Source organism: Carassius auratus, linkage group LG28B (genome assembly GCF_003368295.1).
Source record: "Carassius auratus strain Wakin linkage group LG28B, ASM336829v1, whole genome shotgun sequence".
Taxonomy (NCBI): domain Eukaryota; kingdom Metazoa; phylum Chordata; class Actinopteri; order Cypriniformes; family Cyprinidae; genus Carassius; species Carassius auratus.
Window position 1 is genome coordinate 2,511,134 of NC_039293.1, and position 18,043 is coordinate 2,529,176.

An 18,043-nucleotide genomic window follows, 5' to 3' on the forward strand; every position below is an offset into this window, starting at 1 on the left:
AAACGGATTTATTAATACAGTAACCCAGAGCATTTATTGCTAATAATTGCATTGATTGAATGACTTAATTTACAATATAATTATACAGAAATTATACATTTCGAAAATATTTTAACATCAATAATTGATGAAATATTAACTACTAATAAAATGTAAAAACAAAAAATAACCATAGCATTTGACAGCTGAATATTACTGATGCTATTTGAAGCATTTGATTATTGTAAACGTTCTTGATATATTCAAGAAAGGAGTATAATAATCAATAATAAAGTATTCAAATCCCATACTCAGCCTTACAATAATCAACATGTTTAATCATCATTACACCGAACTGTAAAATGGCTTGTCTAAATTAATTTATGCAAACAGTGTCAGTTTTCTAGTAATTTCCCTTATTAAACCTGTACAGGACTTACAGAAAAATATTAATTTGATTTCTAATGCTCCCTAAAATGTACATTTGAAGGAGCTTAAACCCTGGTTTACATTTCAAATATCTAAAATAAACATCAATTTGGCACCTAACCTCCTGGAGGAGAACGTACAAATGAAGTTTTTAGTGTTTCCCATAATACCGCCCCCAAAAAATGAAACGGTTTAACATTGGGCAGTACCAATGCATAAAAACTACACCGTGTCTTTGGTCTTTCGTTCTCCCAACTCTGCTCTGGTCGACTCAGGATCATCTTTCCTCACAATGTTGTTATTTCATCTTGGTCATTGGTGTCAGCTTTAAGTTTAGTGAGGGCCGCGTGGACCCTGAACTGTGTACGAGACTCCATTGAGTACTCCTTGTAGTTTTTCCTGACAGGAGAGATGAGGAGATATGTCATGACAAAATGCAGTTTGCAACTTCAACAAAGTGTCACATCAGACTAAAGCCATAACAACAGCAAACAAGAGTTTTGTCCTAGACTGAACTCACTTGGCTTTCTGCAGTAGATGGATGGCTTGCTCTTTCCTCCCCGTGTCGATGTACAGGAGACTCATCTCCAGCAGAGCGTTAGGAACCAGGTAATGATCAAACTTCACCTTCTTTTCACTGTTACCAACACAAAGCATCTCAAAAACACCATACTGAGACAGAACAAGCATTTGTGAAGGCAAATCCAGTAACACAGAAGCACTAGCCTGCTGTAAACCTGTTTGAAACAGTCCTCTGCCGCCTGCGTCTGGCCTTGGTTCTTCAGACACAGGCCTTTCAGAAGCAGGATCACACACGTGTCATCCACAGAGTACTCATTCTCTACATAAACAGAAAAACTATGTGTCAAACAATATATACTAAACAGTATACTACTGTACAGGAAGGTCACATAAACAATATAGAACTGAACAACAGCAGTTTTCGGTAAGGCCTGCTATTGTCAAAAAACAATAATCAAAGGTAAAGATATTTCCTCTGGTACTTCTGCTTAAAATAAATCTAGTGTAAAGTAAAAAAAAAATTATTCTTCAACAAAAACAGTTAAGGGAAGTAGTGAAAATATAATGATTTCTAGCAGTCACTGTAATTATAATAGTATCTGTTAACCTGTAATAACAGATTTCCCTAAAATGCAATTGATGTAGTTTCATATTTATTTAAAGGAAAACTCCACTATTTTTGAAAACAGGGTCATTTTCCAACTCCCCTAGAGTTAAACAGTTGAGTTTTACCATTTTTGAATCCATTCAGACAATCTCTGGGTCTGGAAGTAGCACTTTTAGCTTAGCTTAGCATAGATTATTTTATCTGACTAGAACGTTAGCATCTCGCTCAAAAATGACAGAAGAGTTTCGATATTTTTGAACTATGACTATGAACCAAGAGTCAAGTTTTAAATAGGAAAAATATCGAAACTCTTCTGTCATTTTTGTGCAAGATGCTAACGTTCTAGTCAGATTCAATGATCTATGCTAAGCTAAGCTAAAAGTGCTACTGCCAGACCAGGGGAGTTGGAAAATGAGCCTATTTTCAAAAATAGTTGAGTGTTCCTTTAATACAGAGTGGACACCTGGCATTACCTGGAGCTGCCTGAAGGGTGCGCTCTGCTTCTACCAGCGTCTCCATCATGCCCTCCGTCAGCTCAGGCTGTTTGCTGATCATGGAGAAACCATTCCACATGTACATCATCTCCTGAGATATGAAGCACAAAGGTTGCCAACTTTAAAATATAACCACTGCATTACAACAAAAGTAAAGAAAAAGAAAACATTTAGAATGAAGTGTTTCAAATGAGTTACGTTATTCTTACAAGCACAGGCACAGGAAGTCTGATTGGATTGCTAGCTTTGTACCGTCTCGCTTTACGAATGGCAAACTTCTCTGTGGGTGGAGATTTACCTGCTATCTTCTGTCTGTATGTTGGTACCTGTCTGAGAGACCCAAAAAGAGAGAAAGGAAGTGAACGGGAATAAAAAACATCAGCTGATGTCAGTTTTGATCACATGTTAAAATAAATCCAGTAAACACATGAACATGAGACACATGAAAGGAAGTTTATTATTTCCGCTCCAGTTTTGGCAGTGTAATTACATGTTGATGTATTTACCTAAAGAGATCCACTTCATTATCCCCAAACGGCCTTGATTCTGTGTCTGGAAGCATGCTGAGATAAGCTGCCTTCATGTACACGTACATGGCCTGAGAGAGAGAGACAACCATCATAATCCATCTGCACACTGGAAATACACTGTGCGTAATCACAAGCAGCAAAAGAACCAACCAATCCAAACAAAAACCTGGCAATGACCCACAAAGCCAATTTACACAACTTACGCACACCAGTCATTGTTAAAATAGCTGTGCTGTAGTGTAACGTCAATAAAAAAATACAGCCCAATCCAAGGCTTTACACCTGTATGGTTTCACTTCATGTTTCTGAGGTGGAAGTCTTTCAGCAATTAGAGACGAAGTATTGGCTAATGCTGGCTAACCAACTGCTCAGAACATTTCATCAACCATGAAATATGTCATTTTGCCTTTGCCTTTCCTGCTTTTTAAGAATATTTTGAATCCCTAGTTTTCTGACCTTGTGAATATAGTAATATTGGAGAGTAAATAGCTTATACACACATGTAAAAAGGCATCTATGTAAACCTTTCTTTTAATTTTTCAAAGCTTTTTTAAAAAACAAAGCAAAATGAAAATGCTCCTCCATATAAAAATCTTAACTATTTTTCTGTGGTTCTGTATAAAATCTTTGCTGAAGACATAATTCCAGTCCATTTCGTTGTGTCTTGAAGTACAAATGTCCAAAATGTGTATCGTTTTAAATGAACAAATAAATGGTATAATTTTTTAGCTGGCAATAATCCATGACATGCTTCAATTTTAAAGTCTTTTAACACCTTTAAATAAGGCAAAACATGGAAAATGAACTCCTAGTTTGTATTGAACACAAAGCAGACTTTCTCCCAGCACCAATAAAATCCCACACTTGATTTACATTCTGGGTGGAGGCCGTTTCAAACATGCAACGCAAAAATGTCTTGTCATCTAAACATATCACAATATGGGTGTTTCTCACAGACATCCAGTAAACTAAACTGCCTTCAGGATTTCTAAGGAAGTTGTTCTTTTAATCATTTCACCAAAACATAATCTAAATTAACTTCCAGATTTGTACTGAAACTCTAGATTCACATTGTCATTTGGGCCTTAATCATGAAACACAAGAAGAACAAATTTGTGTATAAACTGTTGTCTTCGAGCAGTCGGGTCACCTTAGACCAGCGGCTCTCCTGGCTGAGCAGGTCTGCGTAGAAATACGCCATCTTCCAGTGCTTCTTAAATGTGAAGCACCACATCAGCTCCCAGTAGCACATGTGATGAAACTGTTTCCAGGCCTGCTGGGCCTTACAGCCGTCCTCGAACAGCGCCACCGCCTGGACATGCAGGGGTGCAGTACATTAATGAACAAGATCTACAAGCCGTTTATAATGTAAGCCTCATTTTCTAACACAACACTTTAATTCAATTTTGCATGACCATTTCACACATAGTTTCATTGTCTTCTAACCAGTCAGAAATCTTTAAAATCATTGGAATTAAAAAAAAAATTCACCTCATCAATGTTGCCCTTTATTTCTTCAGCTCGACCTGCAAAAAAGAGGAAAATCGCTCCCTGGAGAGAGAATTAGAACATGAGCTCCAAAAACACACATTAAAGACCTCATGTTATGGCGTGGCTAACACAGTTTTCTTTACTATTCAGGTTTCTAAACATCTGTATGCACCTGAAAAAAAAGGAACTTTGTCAACATGCATGTAAGTCAGATCAGATTTTGACTGTATGGAGTCATAAAAGTACTAGATCTTAAATCAAAATGTGAAATTGCCTCTGAAATTATAAATAAGTTCATTTACAAATGAAGTAAAAAGACATACCCGTGGGTATCGCAGTCGAAATGGTTTCAATAGTCGCTCTGCCTCTTCCACCTCCCCCTCTCCAGTACCTTCACAAAACATCACTTCATTATTAACATAAAAATATCTGAGGATTCTATCATTTTAATATATACACTACTGGTCAAAAGTTTGTGGTCAGTGAGATTTTTAAAATTCTTTTGTAATACATGCAAAAAAAAAAACATTACAATTATGTCAGAATTAAAATTTTTTGGGGTGAACTATCCCTTAAGTTTGCACAATTAACTAAATAAGCATCTTGCAATATTGGTGTAAGATATTTGCTTTATGTGGGTGTCAAATACATAATGTATCACAAATACCTAAAATAAAGGAGAGGAAGGTGTAGAAACAAAGCAGGAGGAGGGCACACAGCATGGAGCGCAGGGTATGAGAGGTGGCACCCGTGTACAGCTGAGAGATGCCAAATTCCTGCACACACACACCAAAAAATATTAACAAAAGAATACGAGCACCTATTTTTAAAAATGAGAATGCAAGAGTGTAATCTGAGGTAAAAAAAAAAACACCTTGTCTCCAGAAAAGCCAGCAAACTCTAGCAGTTTGAGTATCCGGGCAGGAAACAGTGAAAGAGTCTGTGTGACAGTGAAGAACAGCAACGCATTGAACAATCTGGGGTTTAAATATTAAGGAATATAGATGCAATATTCCAGATGCACATACCAAATTGAAAGCCCCAATCCCAAAAGAGACTCCGCCCTCTAAATGCTTGTGGTTCGGTCCTTTGAAAGCGGTGTCTGATTGGACGAATGCGCTTAGCTCCCTGCATGCCCAATTCAAGGGCAAGAATCAAATATAGGTTATTTCCACCTGATTAAATGGTGCAGGTGTCTTGATGACACCAATTATTTTCATTTACTGACAGTCAAACCACAGATTTCCTTCACTTACTTGCTACAGACTTACTTGTATATGAGGTAACTGTTCCGTATTTTGATTCCTCCTTTAATAAAACTAACCATATTCTCATCCTGTCAACAAACAGAGAATGAGAAATCATGTGCAGATCTGAGCTCTGGAGTAGGATCAAGTTTAAAGTACTCAGGAATAGTTCAAACCAGAATATAAATTTGCTGCAATTTTATTCTCAGGTCATCAAAGATGCAGCAGTGAATGGGTGCCGTCAGAATGAGAGTCCAAACAGCTGATAAAAAACATTACAATAATCCACACCACTCCAGTCCATCAGTTAATGTTTGTGAAGTGAAAAGCTGTGTATTTATGATAAACCCATCATTAAGGCATTTTAAGTTTAAAAACTTGCTTTTGGCAAAAATATGACTCCATAATACATAAAAATGTGTCCTCCATTGAAAAAGTCAATCCCTGTTTTCCTCTCACATCAAAATCCAACAAAATATTGGTTAAGATCCGTTCTGAATTGTCTGATTGTAAACAGTGCTTGATCTGTTCATATTTCTCTGCTGATTCAGACAAGATGACTTTTTCACTGGAGAAAGCATATTATGTATAAAGGGCTTATATTTTAGCAGAAATCATTTTTTAAGTTAAAAACACCTTAATGATGGATCTGTTTCTTACAAACACATACTTTTTAATTTCACAAACTATTAACTGATGGACTGGAGTGGTGTTGATTACTTGTGATGTTTTTACCAGCTGTTTTGACTCATTGTGACGGCACCCATTTACTGCAGATCCACTGCAAAATGTCCAAAAACTTTTCTGATGAAGAAACAAACTCGTCTATATTTTTTGAATGGCCCGAGTGGTAGTAATAATATTCCGCAAATTTTCATTTTGGGGTGAACTATCCCTTTGATCTGAGGTTAAAAAAGATGTCAAGCTCTACACGTTAAGGTCAAGACTTCAAAGATACCAAAATGCACACACAGTTTAAGCAAAACATCTGAGATTGTCTGATTGTAATTTAAATTTGTCTTGAAATGTGTCAAACCTGTAAGAATGTGAGAGCGGCTCGGTGCAGTAAACACTCGGCGTAACACACTTCAGCATGGAGCTGCTCTGTAAAACACCAAATACAGTATAATCATAAAACAGTCATTAAATGTAACATCTTATACAAATTGCTAACTGATTTTGGCAAGCTTTAGCCTTGAATTCATCAAATTCTTCAAATTGAATGCTTTGTTTGAGTTCTATTCCTCCTTTAATAGCAGTAAAAGATGGACATTTCTAGAAAAACCACACCTTCTGAAAGATCATCATTTGCTCCTCGGCTCCCAAGACCACCAGACTTCCTACGGAACCTGAAAGAGAACAGCCAGAACTCAAGAGATGAGTGAGCAAGCACACAATGACAATGTCTGACAGACTTACAACCACACTTGACCAGACTAGGATCAGACGCAATAACTTTCTTATGGAAGATGGATGGGGAAAAAATGATTAATTCAAAAATAAAAACGGAAATACAGAGACTTACATTTTAAAAATAAATAATACTTTATTCAGCAAGGGTACATTAAATTGATCAAAAGTGACCATAAAGACATTTATAATGTTATTAAATATTTCTATTCTATAAGACGTCTATTCATCAAGACAAAATGTTTCACCATTTCCCACAGAATGATTATGCAACACATTCGTTTTTAATGAGAAGTAAAAATATCATAAAAAATCAGCATATTAGAATGATTTCTGAAGGATCATGTGGCACTGAAGAATAAATTACATTTTAAAAGAGAAAAAAAGTTATTTTAAATTGTAACAATATACTGTTTAAGGTCCCACTTTATATTAGGTGGCCTTAACTACTTTGTACTTACATAAAAAAATAAGTACAATGTACTTATTGTGTTCATATTGTATTGTAAAACACTTTTGCTGCTATTGAGGAGGGATAGGGGTAAGGTTAGGGAGAGGAATTGGAGGTATGGGTAAGTTTAAGGGTGGGTTAAAGTGTAAAGTATGGGTCAACAGTGTAATTATAAATGTAATTACAGAAATTAAATACAGATGTAATTACATGTCATTTTTTTTTAAATATAAGTACAATGTCAAAACATGTATCTACACAATAAGTACACTGTACTAAATTATTAATTAAAATGTAAGTACATAGTAGTTAAGGCCACTTAATATAAAGTGGGTCACTGTTTAAAAATAATAGTAATAAATCTTACAGACCCCAAACTTGTTATCGGTAGTGTATCTTGACTAACTAAAAAGCATAAGTTTTTACAACAACAATACCTACATTTTGATAAATATATTGAAAATGTATTTACATTCTACAAAAAAAAATAAATAATAATAATGCTAATAAGTAATTTCTAATGCTTTTAAACTGTTAAATTGCATTTATTATATAAAAAAGCATCTCCTAACTACTTCCAATTCATTCCATCAATCAAGTTTAAAAAATGCCACCCAACGTATATCTTTAACTACATATTTAAATATTAGTTATACAATTTGAGACATTTGTTTTTCAATTTGTACACTTAGGTATACATTTATTCAAAAGTTTGGAGTCAGTAAGATTTTAAATTTTTCTTATTGGAGACTCTTATGCTTATCAAGGCTGTATTTATTTGATCAAAAATTCATTAAAAAAAGCAAATAGTGACATTGTGAAATAATATTGGATTCCTATTTTAATATACTTTAAAATATAATTTATTTCTGTGAAGCAGTGCTGAATTTTCAGCATCCTGTCTCTAGTCTTCAGTGTCACATGGTCCTTCATAAATCATTCTAATATACTGATTTATTATCAGTGTTTTTTCTTTGATGAATAACATTTTTCTAACAATACAAGTCTTTACTATCACCTTTTATCAATTTAACACATCCTCGCTGAATAAAAGTATTACTTCCTTACAAACTACCTATACACACACTCTCCCAAGAGGATGTTTGAAGGGGTTTAGGAGCAGATCACACAGAAGGATCTCTCTTGTGACTCACTGTTTCTTAAGCAAACTGAAAATGAGCCCATGTGTGACCATTGCTATGGTGAATCCACCCACATACAGTCATCTGGATTAGTGCTGCATTGAGGGAAGCACATGCTATATGTAGCACATGTATGCATCTCTTCAACTCCATTTCATCTATGTAAGGCCAGTAAAAGACGTAACCAGCAGTGTGTCGTTTAAAGCCACACAGTTCCATCTCAATGCAAATACAAGCAAATTTCAAAGTGGCTGAATCGGGTCAGCTGACATGGAAATGACCCCATTTGCCTAAAAATGAAAGGTCACAGAAAAAGGCCTCTCTAGGAGTGAAATGAATGCAGTGTTTTGGCTCTCTTTCTACCTCTGGCACACCTCCTGAGCCCTCTTCATCGTGTTCCCAGCATGCACTATGTCGTCTTGTTGGAAGGTCATCATGGCCTGCATCTCTAACACTGTGGCATAGATCAGAGCGTGATACATGCTCTCCTTAGCCCTGGAATATAACACAACACATGCTTTTACACACACACCACGAGATCACACTCCGACACAGCAGGCTACTAGTTAAATATAGCGAAGGTTAATGCATTAAACTTTCTCAATGAAAAAATGTGAATGCTATTATTAACTCTTTCAGTACTGAATGCTTATGTTCCTGTCACATTCATGCAAGAACAGACATTAATTTCACTTTGACTTAGTGGTTAACACATGTTTCTGTTAGGGCAATGCAAAGCCCATTCACACCAAGAATAAAAACTATAAAGATAACAGTATAGCGTCCACAGCTTGTAGTTTTTTTTGTCAAGTTTTAGTTAACGGCTCAGAATTCACCCGACTTTTATAATTAGCAGTGAAATTACTTGACAATGTTTTTACTGTTCATCGCTTGAGGGGGAAAAAAAAGTTTTCCTATAAACAGTTTTTACTTAACATTTTAGTAAAAAATGTGAAATTATTAATATTGATGCAAAGAAAAAAATTTGAAAAGTTAAATAAAATTAAATATACTTAAAAAAAATTTCATAAGCCACTTTTTTATGTAAAATTGTAATAGATAGATTATAAATGATCAATAGATAAAACAAATGTCTTCTCCCCCAGTCTGTGATTGGTCAATCGTGCATATATCCCCGCCCCCCAGAGCACGCCATTGGCTGAGTCGTCGCTATGGCAGAATTTTCAAACAAATAGAGCAAAGTTTTGATAGTTCTTCAGGGAAATTAACCTACAAGTGGCCAATTATAGCTGTCTCTGTACATTAAAATTAAACTAAAGAAAATGTTTTAAACCCCAAATGAAAAAAAGAAGAAAAACCCTGCACATTTAAAATGCAGACTATCCCAAAAATCTTAAAATACTTTTAACATAAAGATGTATTGCCTGAAACCAAGACTAAGTGCTGGAGTCCCTTAAGCACGTGGTTTCCTCCTCAGAGTAAAGTTCCTCGCTCTCCCGGCTATATATTAATGAAGTGGCTCTCTGTGCAGCACTATTGTCAGACATGAGGGTGTGATCTTTAGGTAAACACCTCACATCCTGGAGAAGGGAGCGCACCTGATGCAATTCTCTATCGCAGTGGAAATAAAGCATGCTATCACGGGACGACATCTACAATTTCTAACAGTGCTTCGGATGCCAGGACCTTTACTGCAGCAACAAGACTCAGTTTTGGTGGTGTACGGTATCTGACTGACAAACAGAGCATTATGGGCTTGGTACAGTAGGTACCACACCTTCACTAAACAGCTCGTCTGTGCTTAAGATCACTCACACAGATACTGGAGGGGAGGAGAAACTGGTGAAGACAGAAAGACTCCTCTCACCGTGGCCGTAGTTTGTCCAAACTCTCATTGAAGTGGTTGTTGAGGAACAGATCCAAGGCCTCCATGCATTCGTCGAGACTGGCCTGTAGGGACATCTGTCTGGAGCTGATCACACACACACACACACACACACAATGAGCAGAAGTCATACACTTTATATCACTCTTTATATAAGCTAACTCTGGTGACCCCATTAGACTATTATTAGTGGCCATTGTTTTCCCAGTATCTAGTGAGTTTTACAATGATGAATAAAATGCAGATAAATATATTAATTTATGATGTAACACAGATGAGTGATGGCAAATCAATACAATCGATATCCCATAGTATAAGAACATAATACAAACTGCACACAAGAATATATATATATATATATATATATAAAAGAGAAAAGTAACAAATGATTTTAAAATACAGCTTTAAAATTATTAATCCAATATATACACTTACATACATTTAGCCTATACACAGTATATCTATATCTATCTATCTATCTATCTATCTATCTATCTATCTATCTATATATATATATATATATATATATATATATATATATATATATATATATATATATATTCAATTTTAATAAACCAAAATATTAAAAAAGTAAATTAATAACAAATAAATACATCAATTATTAAGATAAAATTATTTAATTTATGATATAACATTTATTAATTGTATAATTAGTTTTATAATTATGCATTTTACAAGTTGATTGTATTATTTAAAATAAACTGCTTGAGAAATCTGTCAATTATTCAAACTTTAAAATTAAAATAAGATTTTTCAAATGAAAAAATAATTAGCCATCTAAAATGTTTGTTATATACTTTAAACACATACACATACATAGTGTTTGTGTGTTTAAAATGTTTTTATCAAACCAAAATAAGTAACAAAATAAATCAAAGTAAATAATTTACACAAAACTAAGCAATTATATCTAAGTATATTTCATTTCATTTTATTAATGCTTTGCTCCAAAACTCCCCAAGTGAAGTAAACCCACACAAACACAAGCAAAGCCACTTAGTGAAATGAACAACGTTTACTACTAAACACTAAGACACCATTCAGAGCCGTCAGCAGTGCGTTCATTGATTATGAACAATACCTGATGCAGAATGGTTCAGCACATGACCACTGAAGATATATTTAGCCAGACTAATTCATGTCACCTGGCTGATCCTGCTTTTAATTTAAAGAGCAGGTATACATTAATGGGCTCTCAAAGTGAGACATACTGGCACCTGTTGCTTATGATATTTACAAACTAACCAACATCCATTTGCCTAAAAACACATGCATCCTGTTAGAGATGCAAAACAACTGGTTTAAAACAATTGCATGACTTTACAAGTCATTTAAAGGTATATCTAACCTTTGACTCTCTCAGGCTGCAATGACATGTACAGACACAAATGCAATGCAGAATATGTCACTAGTCAAGGTGTTTGCTGTTTGCTCAGAGTACACAGACTGGGCATGGACAGCAAGCACCTTTGGATAAGAACATGAATATGTCACAATGCACTGTGAATGATTTTACTTTAACAACATTAAGAGCAAATTTGCCAACAGTGAAGCTTTCTAAAAAGCCTTATACTCAGGGACAGCATTTCATTCTCTCACTGCGAACCAGACTCTATTGCAAAACAAGGAAGGAAGAGATGTAAACATTTGACAGGAGGAGAAAAAAATAACTGCCAAGACTAAACACAGACTCACTGAATCAGCCATTTAAAGACGCACAGAACCACAAAAGTATGAAAGTGTTCAGATATGCTGACACCTGAAAAAGCACAGCACAGATGCAACTCTTCTAAAAGAAACATTAAACAAGCCATCATCCACTCACTTTGTTGTAGCAGGTGCATTTTTCCCAGTGGACATGGTGTATTTGGTTGACCTCTTCTGGGCCTTGTGGCCAGCCTCACACACACACACACCTGCTCTCCCTGTGAAGAGCTTTCTCTCAGCGCTCCTGTGGAAAGTCACTCTCACTGCGCGTGAAGATGATGCTGCATGGATGAGGACTGCTGGAGAACTCGAGCTGGCAGGGAATGTAGTGTTCGGCTCAATCACGAGTGTGTGTGTGTGTGTGTGTGTGTGTGTGTGAGAGAGAACACAGACTTCTTGACTCCTCCTCGAGCTCACAGCAGGTTTGATGGCAGGAGACCAGAGCGAAGGGACAGGAGTTAGTAGCGCCATCTAGTGCTGGGGTGAAGACGCTTTTAATAAGACCAATGAGTTAAGTTTGTTTGTATGTAGGCTAAATAATAAACTTTCTTTTATTGCCAATTCTTTTTTTTAAATCTCTTTTTTTCCCACAGACTTTTTGTATTTCTAAATATTTGAAATGCATAAATTGAATTGTATATACTATTTATTAATGCACTTGAGGCATTTATTCACAATTAAATTCTCTTGTCTGTCTAAATGGTAATAATTATTTTAATTACTTCACAAATACACACACACACACACACACACACACACACACACACACACACACACACACACACACACACGCACACATATATATATATATATATATATATATATATATATATACAGTACAGACCAAAAGTTTGGAAACATTACTATTTTTTATGTTTTTGAAAGAAGTTTCTTCTGCTCATCAAGCCTGCATTTATTTGATCAAAAATACAGAAAAAATATATTTAATATATTATATATAAAATATAATTATTTTTGAAATATTATTACAACTTAAAATAATAGTTTTCTATTTGAATAAACTTAAAAAAAATTGATTCCTGTGATGCAAAGCTGAATTTTCAGCATCATTACTCATAATCTTCAGTGTCACATGTAACATACAGTCTATCACATGATCCTTTAGAAATCATTCTAATATTCTGATTCATTATGTTCTGCTGTCTAATATATTTGATGAACAACAAATTAAAAAGTTAAAAAGAAAAATGTCTAATAATATATATTATAACAACATATTTTCTTTACGATCACATTTTACCAATTTAACACATCCTTGCTGAATAAAAGTATTGATTTTATTTAAAAAGAAGAAAAAAAAATACTGACCCCAAATTACTGACCAGTAGTGTATATTGTTATTACAAAATATTTATATTTTGCATAGCTTCTTCTTTTTTTTTTCTTTTTTTTTACTTTTTATTCATCAAAGTATCCTAAAAAAGTATCACATGTTCTGAAAAAATATTAAGCAGCTGAACTGTTTCCAACTTTGATAATGAATCATCATATTAGAATTATTTATAAAGGATCATGTGATAATGATCCTAAAAATTCAGCTTTGCATCACAGAAATAAATGATAATTTAAAGTATAATAAATGTAAAAACAGTTATTTTAAGTTGTAATAATATATCACAATATTACATTTTTTTCTGTATTTTTGATCAAATAAATGCAGGCTTGATGAGCAGAAGAACATTAAAAAACATTAAAAATAGTAATGTTTCCAAACTTAAAAATAGTAATGTTTGAAACTCAAACTGCCTGATTTATATATATATATATATATATATATATATATATATATATATATATATATATATATATATATATATAGGAATATATATAGGAATATATATAAAAAAAGGAATAGGAATAAAAATCAGGCAGTTTAAGTAAAACACATGTAAGCATGTTCATTCTATAGATTTATATTTTCAAAAGTGCAAAGTGAAAATATCAACACGCAGAATAAATAACTATTTTCTATGAGACGTGAAGATGTTTCACCACCAAAAAGATTCACGGCAGTAAAGAACGATAGTTTTCTTCAGAGATCAAATTCTTCCCATTAATAGTCAAATGTCTTTTCAGGACATAAAATATGATGATAGAAGATCCTCCTGTCAGGGTTTATTTTGTGATCATCACGCTACACGCAGGCCTACATTAGTAGAGTTTAAAGAAATGAGCACAAACAGGTTGAAATCTTGCTTTTATACTTATTGTCAAAATAAACATCTTACAATTAACATTTTAGCAACATGATATAATCATCTTTTGTTGTTGTTGTTTTTACTAAAATACTTTAAACAACAGATTTTAAAATAAAACATTGTGCTTTATCGCACGAACTGACACATTATTTAAAATGGCTTTGATTGGTAAAAAGTTTACAATGAATTACAATCAGCAACATTTGGTAGAAAACATTTGGCCATTTTTGGTCATTGCACATATAACGTCAGCAGGAAAAGCCCTTAATGTGTCCAGAATGATCAAATAATGCCTTGGTTGTCATGCAGTTAAAGAAAGCATTGCGTTTTTAGATGAGGACACGTCTTGCATAGGCAAAGTAAAAAAAGTAACAAAAAACAATCAGAAAGGCCTACATTTAGCATTAAAACAGCTCATTTTAACATAATGGGACTTCTCAAAACTCATGTTTGCAGTCAAAAGTTTAGGCTTAACAGTCTGAATTTACTTGTTTTTCTTTTTTTTCATGCCCAGAGGGATTTGTGGTGTCATATAGTTTGACACAGGTCGAAATGTTTGAAAAAGTCACAGTGATATGATCACAGATGATCCACCTCATCCTCAAAGAGATGTTCAAGCTAAAGGTGAGACATCAAGCCTGTTTTGATCCTATTCTATTATACAGGATCATGGAGACAATCATCGCTACAAGCTGAGAATGAGAAAAGAGAGAAAAGCACATTTGGAAAAGCATTAGTGTCATAGTGCTACACAAATGTCATAAAAGGCTTTTTATTTCTGTATATACATAGATTTAGTTTGTATTTATTCTCCTAAGTGAAATAAATTCTCTAACCATCTAAGACAGCAGGCAATCAAAATTTACACCGTTTATTTCCTTAAAAGGAGTAGAATTGGCTGACAATTTAGCTTAGTCCATCCAAGATGTAGATGAGTTTGTTTCTTCACTGGAACAGATTTTGAGAAATTTAGCATTCATCACTTGCTTACCAAAGGATCCTCTGCAGTGAATGGGTGCCGTCAGAATGAGAGTCAAAACAGCTGATAAAAACATCACAATAATCCACACCACTCCAGTCGTGAAGTGAAAAGTTGTTTTTTTGTAAGAAATAAATGCATCATTAAGACATTTTAATTTAAACCACCGATTCTGGACAAAATATCCGTCCATAATTCATAATAAAGCTTCCTTCATTTAGAAAAGAAGTCCATCCCCTGTTGTCCTTTGACATCCAAATATGCTCGTAAACGGTGCTTGATCTGTGCATATTTCTCTCCTGAATCAGATGAGAAGACTTTCACTGGCGAAAGCAATGGATAGAGGACTTTTAAAAATATCTTAATGATGGAATTATTTTTTACAAACAGACAGATTTTTTCTTCTCAAGACATTAACTGATGGACTGGAGTGGTGTGGATTATTGTGATGTTTTTATCAGCTGTTTGGACTCTCATTCTGACGGCACCCATTCACTGCAGAAGATCGATTGATGAGCAAGTGATATAATGCTATATATATAAAATGATATAATTCTCCAAATCTGTTCTGATGAAGAAACAAACTTATCTTTTATGAGCTGAGTGAGAGTAAATTTTAAGCAAATGAATGATTCATTTAAAGACATCAGAAAAAAAAAAAAAGCATTTTAATTTCCAGTGTGATGACTGAAAGTAACAAAAATGTAGCGTACCTTTCAGCACATTTTCAGTATCTCATCAAACACACCGTACAAAGTGTGAACAACTGGCATTTAAAGAGTGAACACAATGACTGACGGAAAGAAAGTGTGTCCGTTACCTCAAGAGCAGCGATCCCCAGTGCTACAGCTATGATGATAACTGAATTATCATCTACCAGCTTCTTCAGGGCTGGGAAACAACCTTGTATATTCTGCGCAAACAGGCAAACAGGCAAAAGATGATGAAAATTATATGCTAGCCTATGTGATAGAAAAATCAAAAAGCACTTAAAACTACAATTGATTCAAAAAATAAACATGCTAAGAGATAAACCCACCAAACCTAAAGCTGTTTTGTCATCGCACAGAGCTTTATTACAGCACTGAGCTGGGTAACTCTTGGTCTTGTTCTTAAATTCAGAATTTGTGAAATCTGTATAGTTGTTGAATCCACAGCACTTCAGCTAAAACAGAGAAAGGAGAAATCAAGGGTTTCCACATTAGCTTAATTCAGCCAAATATACTTGCAATTATATTTCTGACAATGGACGTAAACATATAAATCCTTATTTGACTTGTTCAAATAATTTGGGGGATTCTGTATAAATTTAAGAAATATTCTGTTTTTAAAATAATAATAATAATAATAATAATAATAATAATAATACAACTACTACTACCAACAACAATGGTAGCCTAATAATAATAACAACTTTTATATCCTTGTTTATCAACTGAAGTGTCCCAAACCGTGGACATGGTCGTGTTCCACAGTCCAGTGATGTCCGCATTTTTCCAGTAATCGTATTTGAGGCTTTTCACAACTTCGCTTTCCATCTGTTTTATCAGGTTTTCAGCCTGAAATATACAAATGAGGAGGTTTGCAGTATTTCCTTGAGTTCTTTACACACAAAGGAGTACAGTATGCTTACATATGGTGTCCAGACTTACCTGAGGCTTAAAGGCCAGCAGCACGATCGCTCCAGCGACTTCAACAATGAACACAATCAGAATAATGATGAAGAACTGAGGAGAGGCATTGACAGACAGATTCAACGAGTGCATCAATGAACAAACAGAAGTCCACCACTGTATATGGCCAGTACATACAATTTAATATATAAATTATGTAATTTGTGTGTGTGTATATAACGCCATTCTTCACCATTTCAAATTGAACCATTCTTGATTTTCCTCAAATAACTTTTCAGGGAACACTAGTTTTTAAAGGAACCTTTTTCGGAATGTAAAGAAAATTTAAAATTTTTGAAAATTCAAAAATTTGAATATTCTAAATAACCTTTTATGGAGTGGAAAGGTTCTATGGAGTCATAGAGCCAAATATGCCCACTGAGATGTTTTATTTATTAGAGTGTACACATTGTGGGAAACTCATGGTGTGTGGTTTGACAGTGCTTTGACCTACCAGCAGCAGCATACACCTGCTTTCTTTGATCGCTCCACAGCAGCCCAGGAAGCCCAGGACGAGCAGCACAGCACCCACTGCGATGAGGAGGTATCCCACGTTCAACACCTTCCCCAGCTCACCTGGGGCTCCTTGTATTTTCTGCAGAAAGCTCAGGACCGACCCACTGTCCACCTTCACCCAGATCCCCACTCCCAGAATAGCTGCTCCTGCCACCTGCACCATAAAAACACAAATAGATTCGATTTAAGCATATGTACTGATCCTCATATGAACACCCTAAATGTAGCTGAACCAATACAATGTCACTGTTGAGAAAGCAGAGCTGTAGCAGAGGAGTGTTTCTATGTTTGCAGCAATATGATTTGCATTCATCCCAGCTAATGGAAATGAGATGATTTGCTTGTTTGTTTTGATCTCTTACGTGGATCTAAAGAAAAAGCGACCTTTTCATCGCACTTCAGTATATGAGTCAATATCTGCTAAGGCGTAATAATGGAACAGCTGTTGTAAAAAGGGGATTTTTCAGTATAACAACAGGATCTGCATTTTCATGGATTTGAATAAAAGACTTGTTATAAGAGACGAAAAATGTATTAAAAAATCCACTCTTTTCCTGGAAAAAAAAAATGAATTTGATTTTCAAAAGTTGAATTTGCGACAGCTTCATTCAGTAAAATAAGCACGTCTTGTAATAACCAAAAATCAAGTTCACTTCTTATGCATGTTATCATGTCCGTCAAAAACTGGTTGGCGGTTGGAATATTAGAAGTAAAAACACATAACACTCTCGTGGGCATCAATTACTTTGCTGAACAGTAGCTAAGAAATAAATGATTATT

General features: G+C 34.6%; 2 protein-coding genes across 4 annotated transcripts in view; both read right to left on the bottom strand.

Annotated features, from left to right (window-relative positions):
• Positions 1-67: 67 nt before the first annotated feature.
• zgc:158403 (tetratricopeptide repeat protein 39A) lies at positions 68-12,238 on the bottom strand. 2 transcript variants are annotated; one of them, XM_026240133.1, is made up of 18 exons: positions 11,995-12,238; positions 10,131-10,235; positions 8,666-8,797; positions 6,590-6,648; positions 6,336-6,403; positions 5,324-5,388; positions 5,081-5,180; positions 4,927-4,992; positions 4,720-4,828; positions 4,376-4,443; positions 4,053-4,112; positions 3,712-3,873; positions 2,538-2,629; positions 2,241-2,361; positions 2,011-2,122; positions 1,135-1,249; positions 929-1,045; positions 68-807 (listed from the first exon to the last, which is right to left on the bottom strand). In XM_026240133.1, the coding sequence occupies exons 1-18, from the start codon at positions 12,027-12,029 to the stop codon at positions 696-698; spliced, it is 1,698 nt and encodes a 565-aa protein (XP_026095918.1). In that variant the 5' UTR covers positions 12,030-12,238; the 3' UTR covers positions 68-695. The 2 variants fall into 2 exon arrangements, with proteins under 2 accessions (XP_026095918.1, XP_026095919.1); XM_026240134.1 differs by lacking the exon at positions 68-807 and having other exon boundaries at positions 954-1,045; positions 1,146-1,249.
• Positions 12,239-14,081: 1,843 nt separating this feature from the next.
• The window catches only part of LOC113067716 (tetraspanin-1-like), a 6,959-nt gene continuing 2,997 nt past the window's right edge, over positions 14,082-18,043 (bottom strand). For both annotated transcript variants that reach the window (XM_026240139.1, XM_026240140.1), the window contains exons 3-8: positions 17,202-17,417; positions 16,727-16,801; positions 16,526-16,633; positions 16,114-16,239; positions 15,895-15,987; positions 14,082-14,787 (exon numbers count right to left, since the gene is read on the bottom strand). In XM_026240139.1, the coding sequence (XP_026095924.1) occupies positions 14,728-14,787; positions 15,895-15,987; positions 16,114-16,239; positions 16,526-16,633; positions 16,727-16,801; positions 17,202-17,417 (678 nt within the window). In that variant the 3' untranslated portion in view covers positions 14,082-14,727. The remainder of the gene's footprint in view (positions 14,788-15,894; positions 15,988-16,113; positions 16,240-16,525; positions 16,634-16,726; positions 16,802-17,201; positions 17,418-18,043) is intronic.

Excerpts from the sequence above, each read along its gene's own strand:
- zgc:158403 (XM_026240133.1), bottom strand. The coding sequence starts at position 12,029 with ATGTCCACTGGGAAAAATGCACCTGCTACAACAAA. Across the intron at positions 6,404-6,589 it reads AAATGATGATCTTTCAGAAG|AGCAGCTCCATGCTGAAGTG; the intron begins GTGTGGTTTTTC and ends GGTGTTTTACAG. Across the intron at positions 5,181-5,323 it reads AACAGTTACCTCATATACAA|GGAGCTAAGCGCATTCGTCC; the intron begins GTAAGTCTGTAG and ends TTGGGCATGCAG.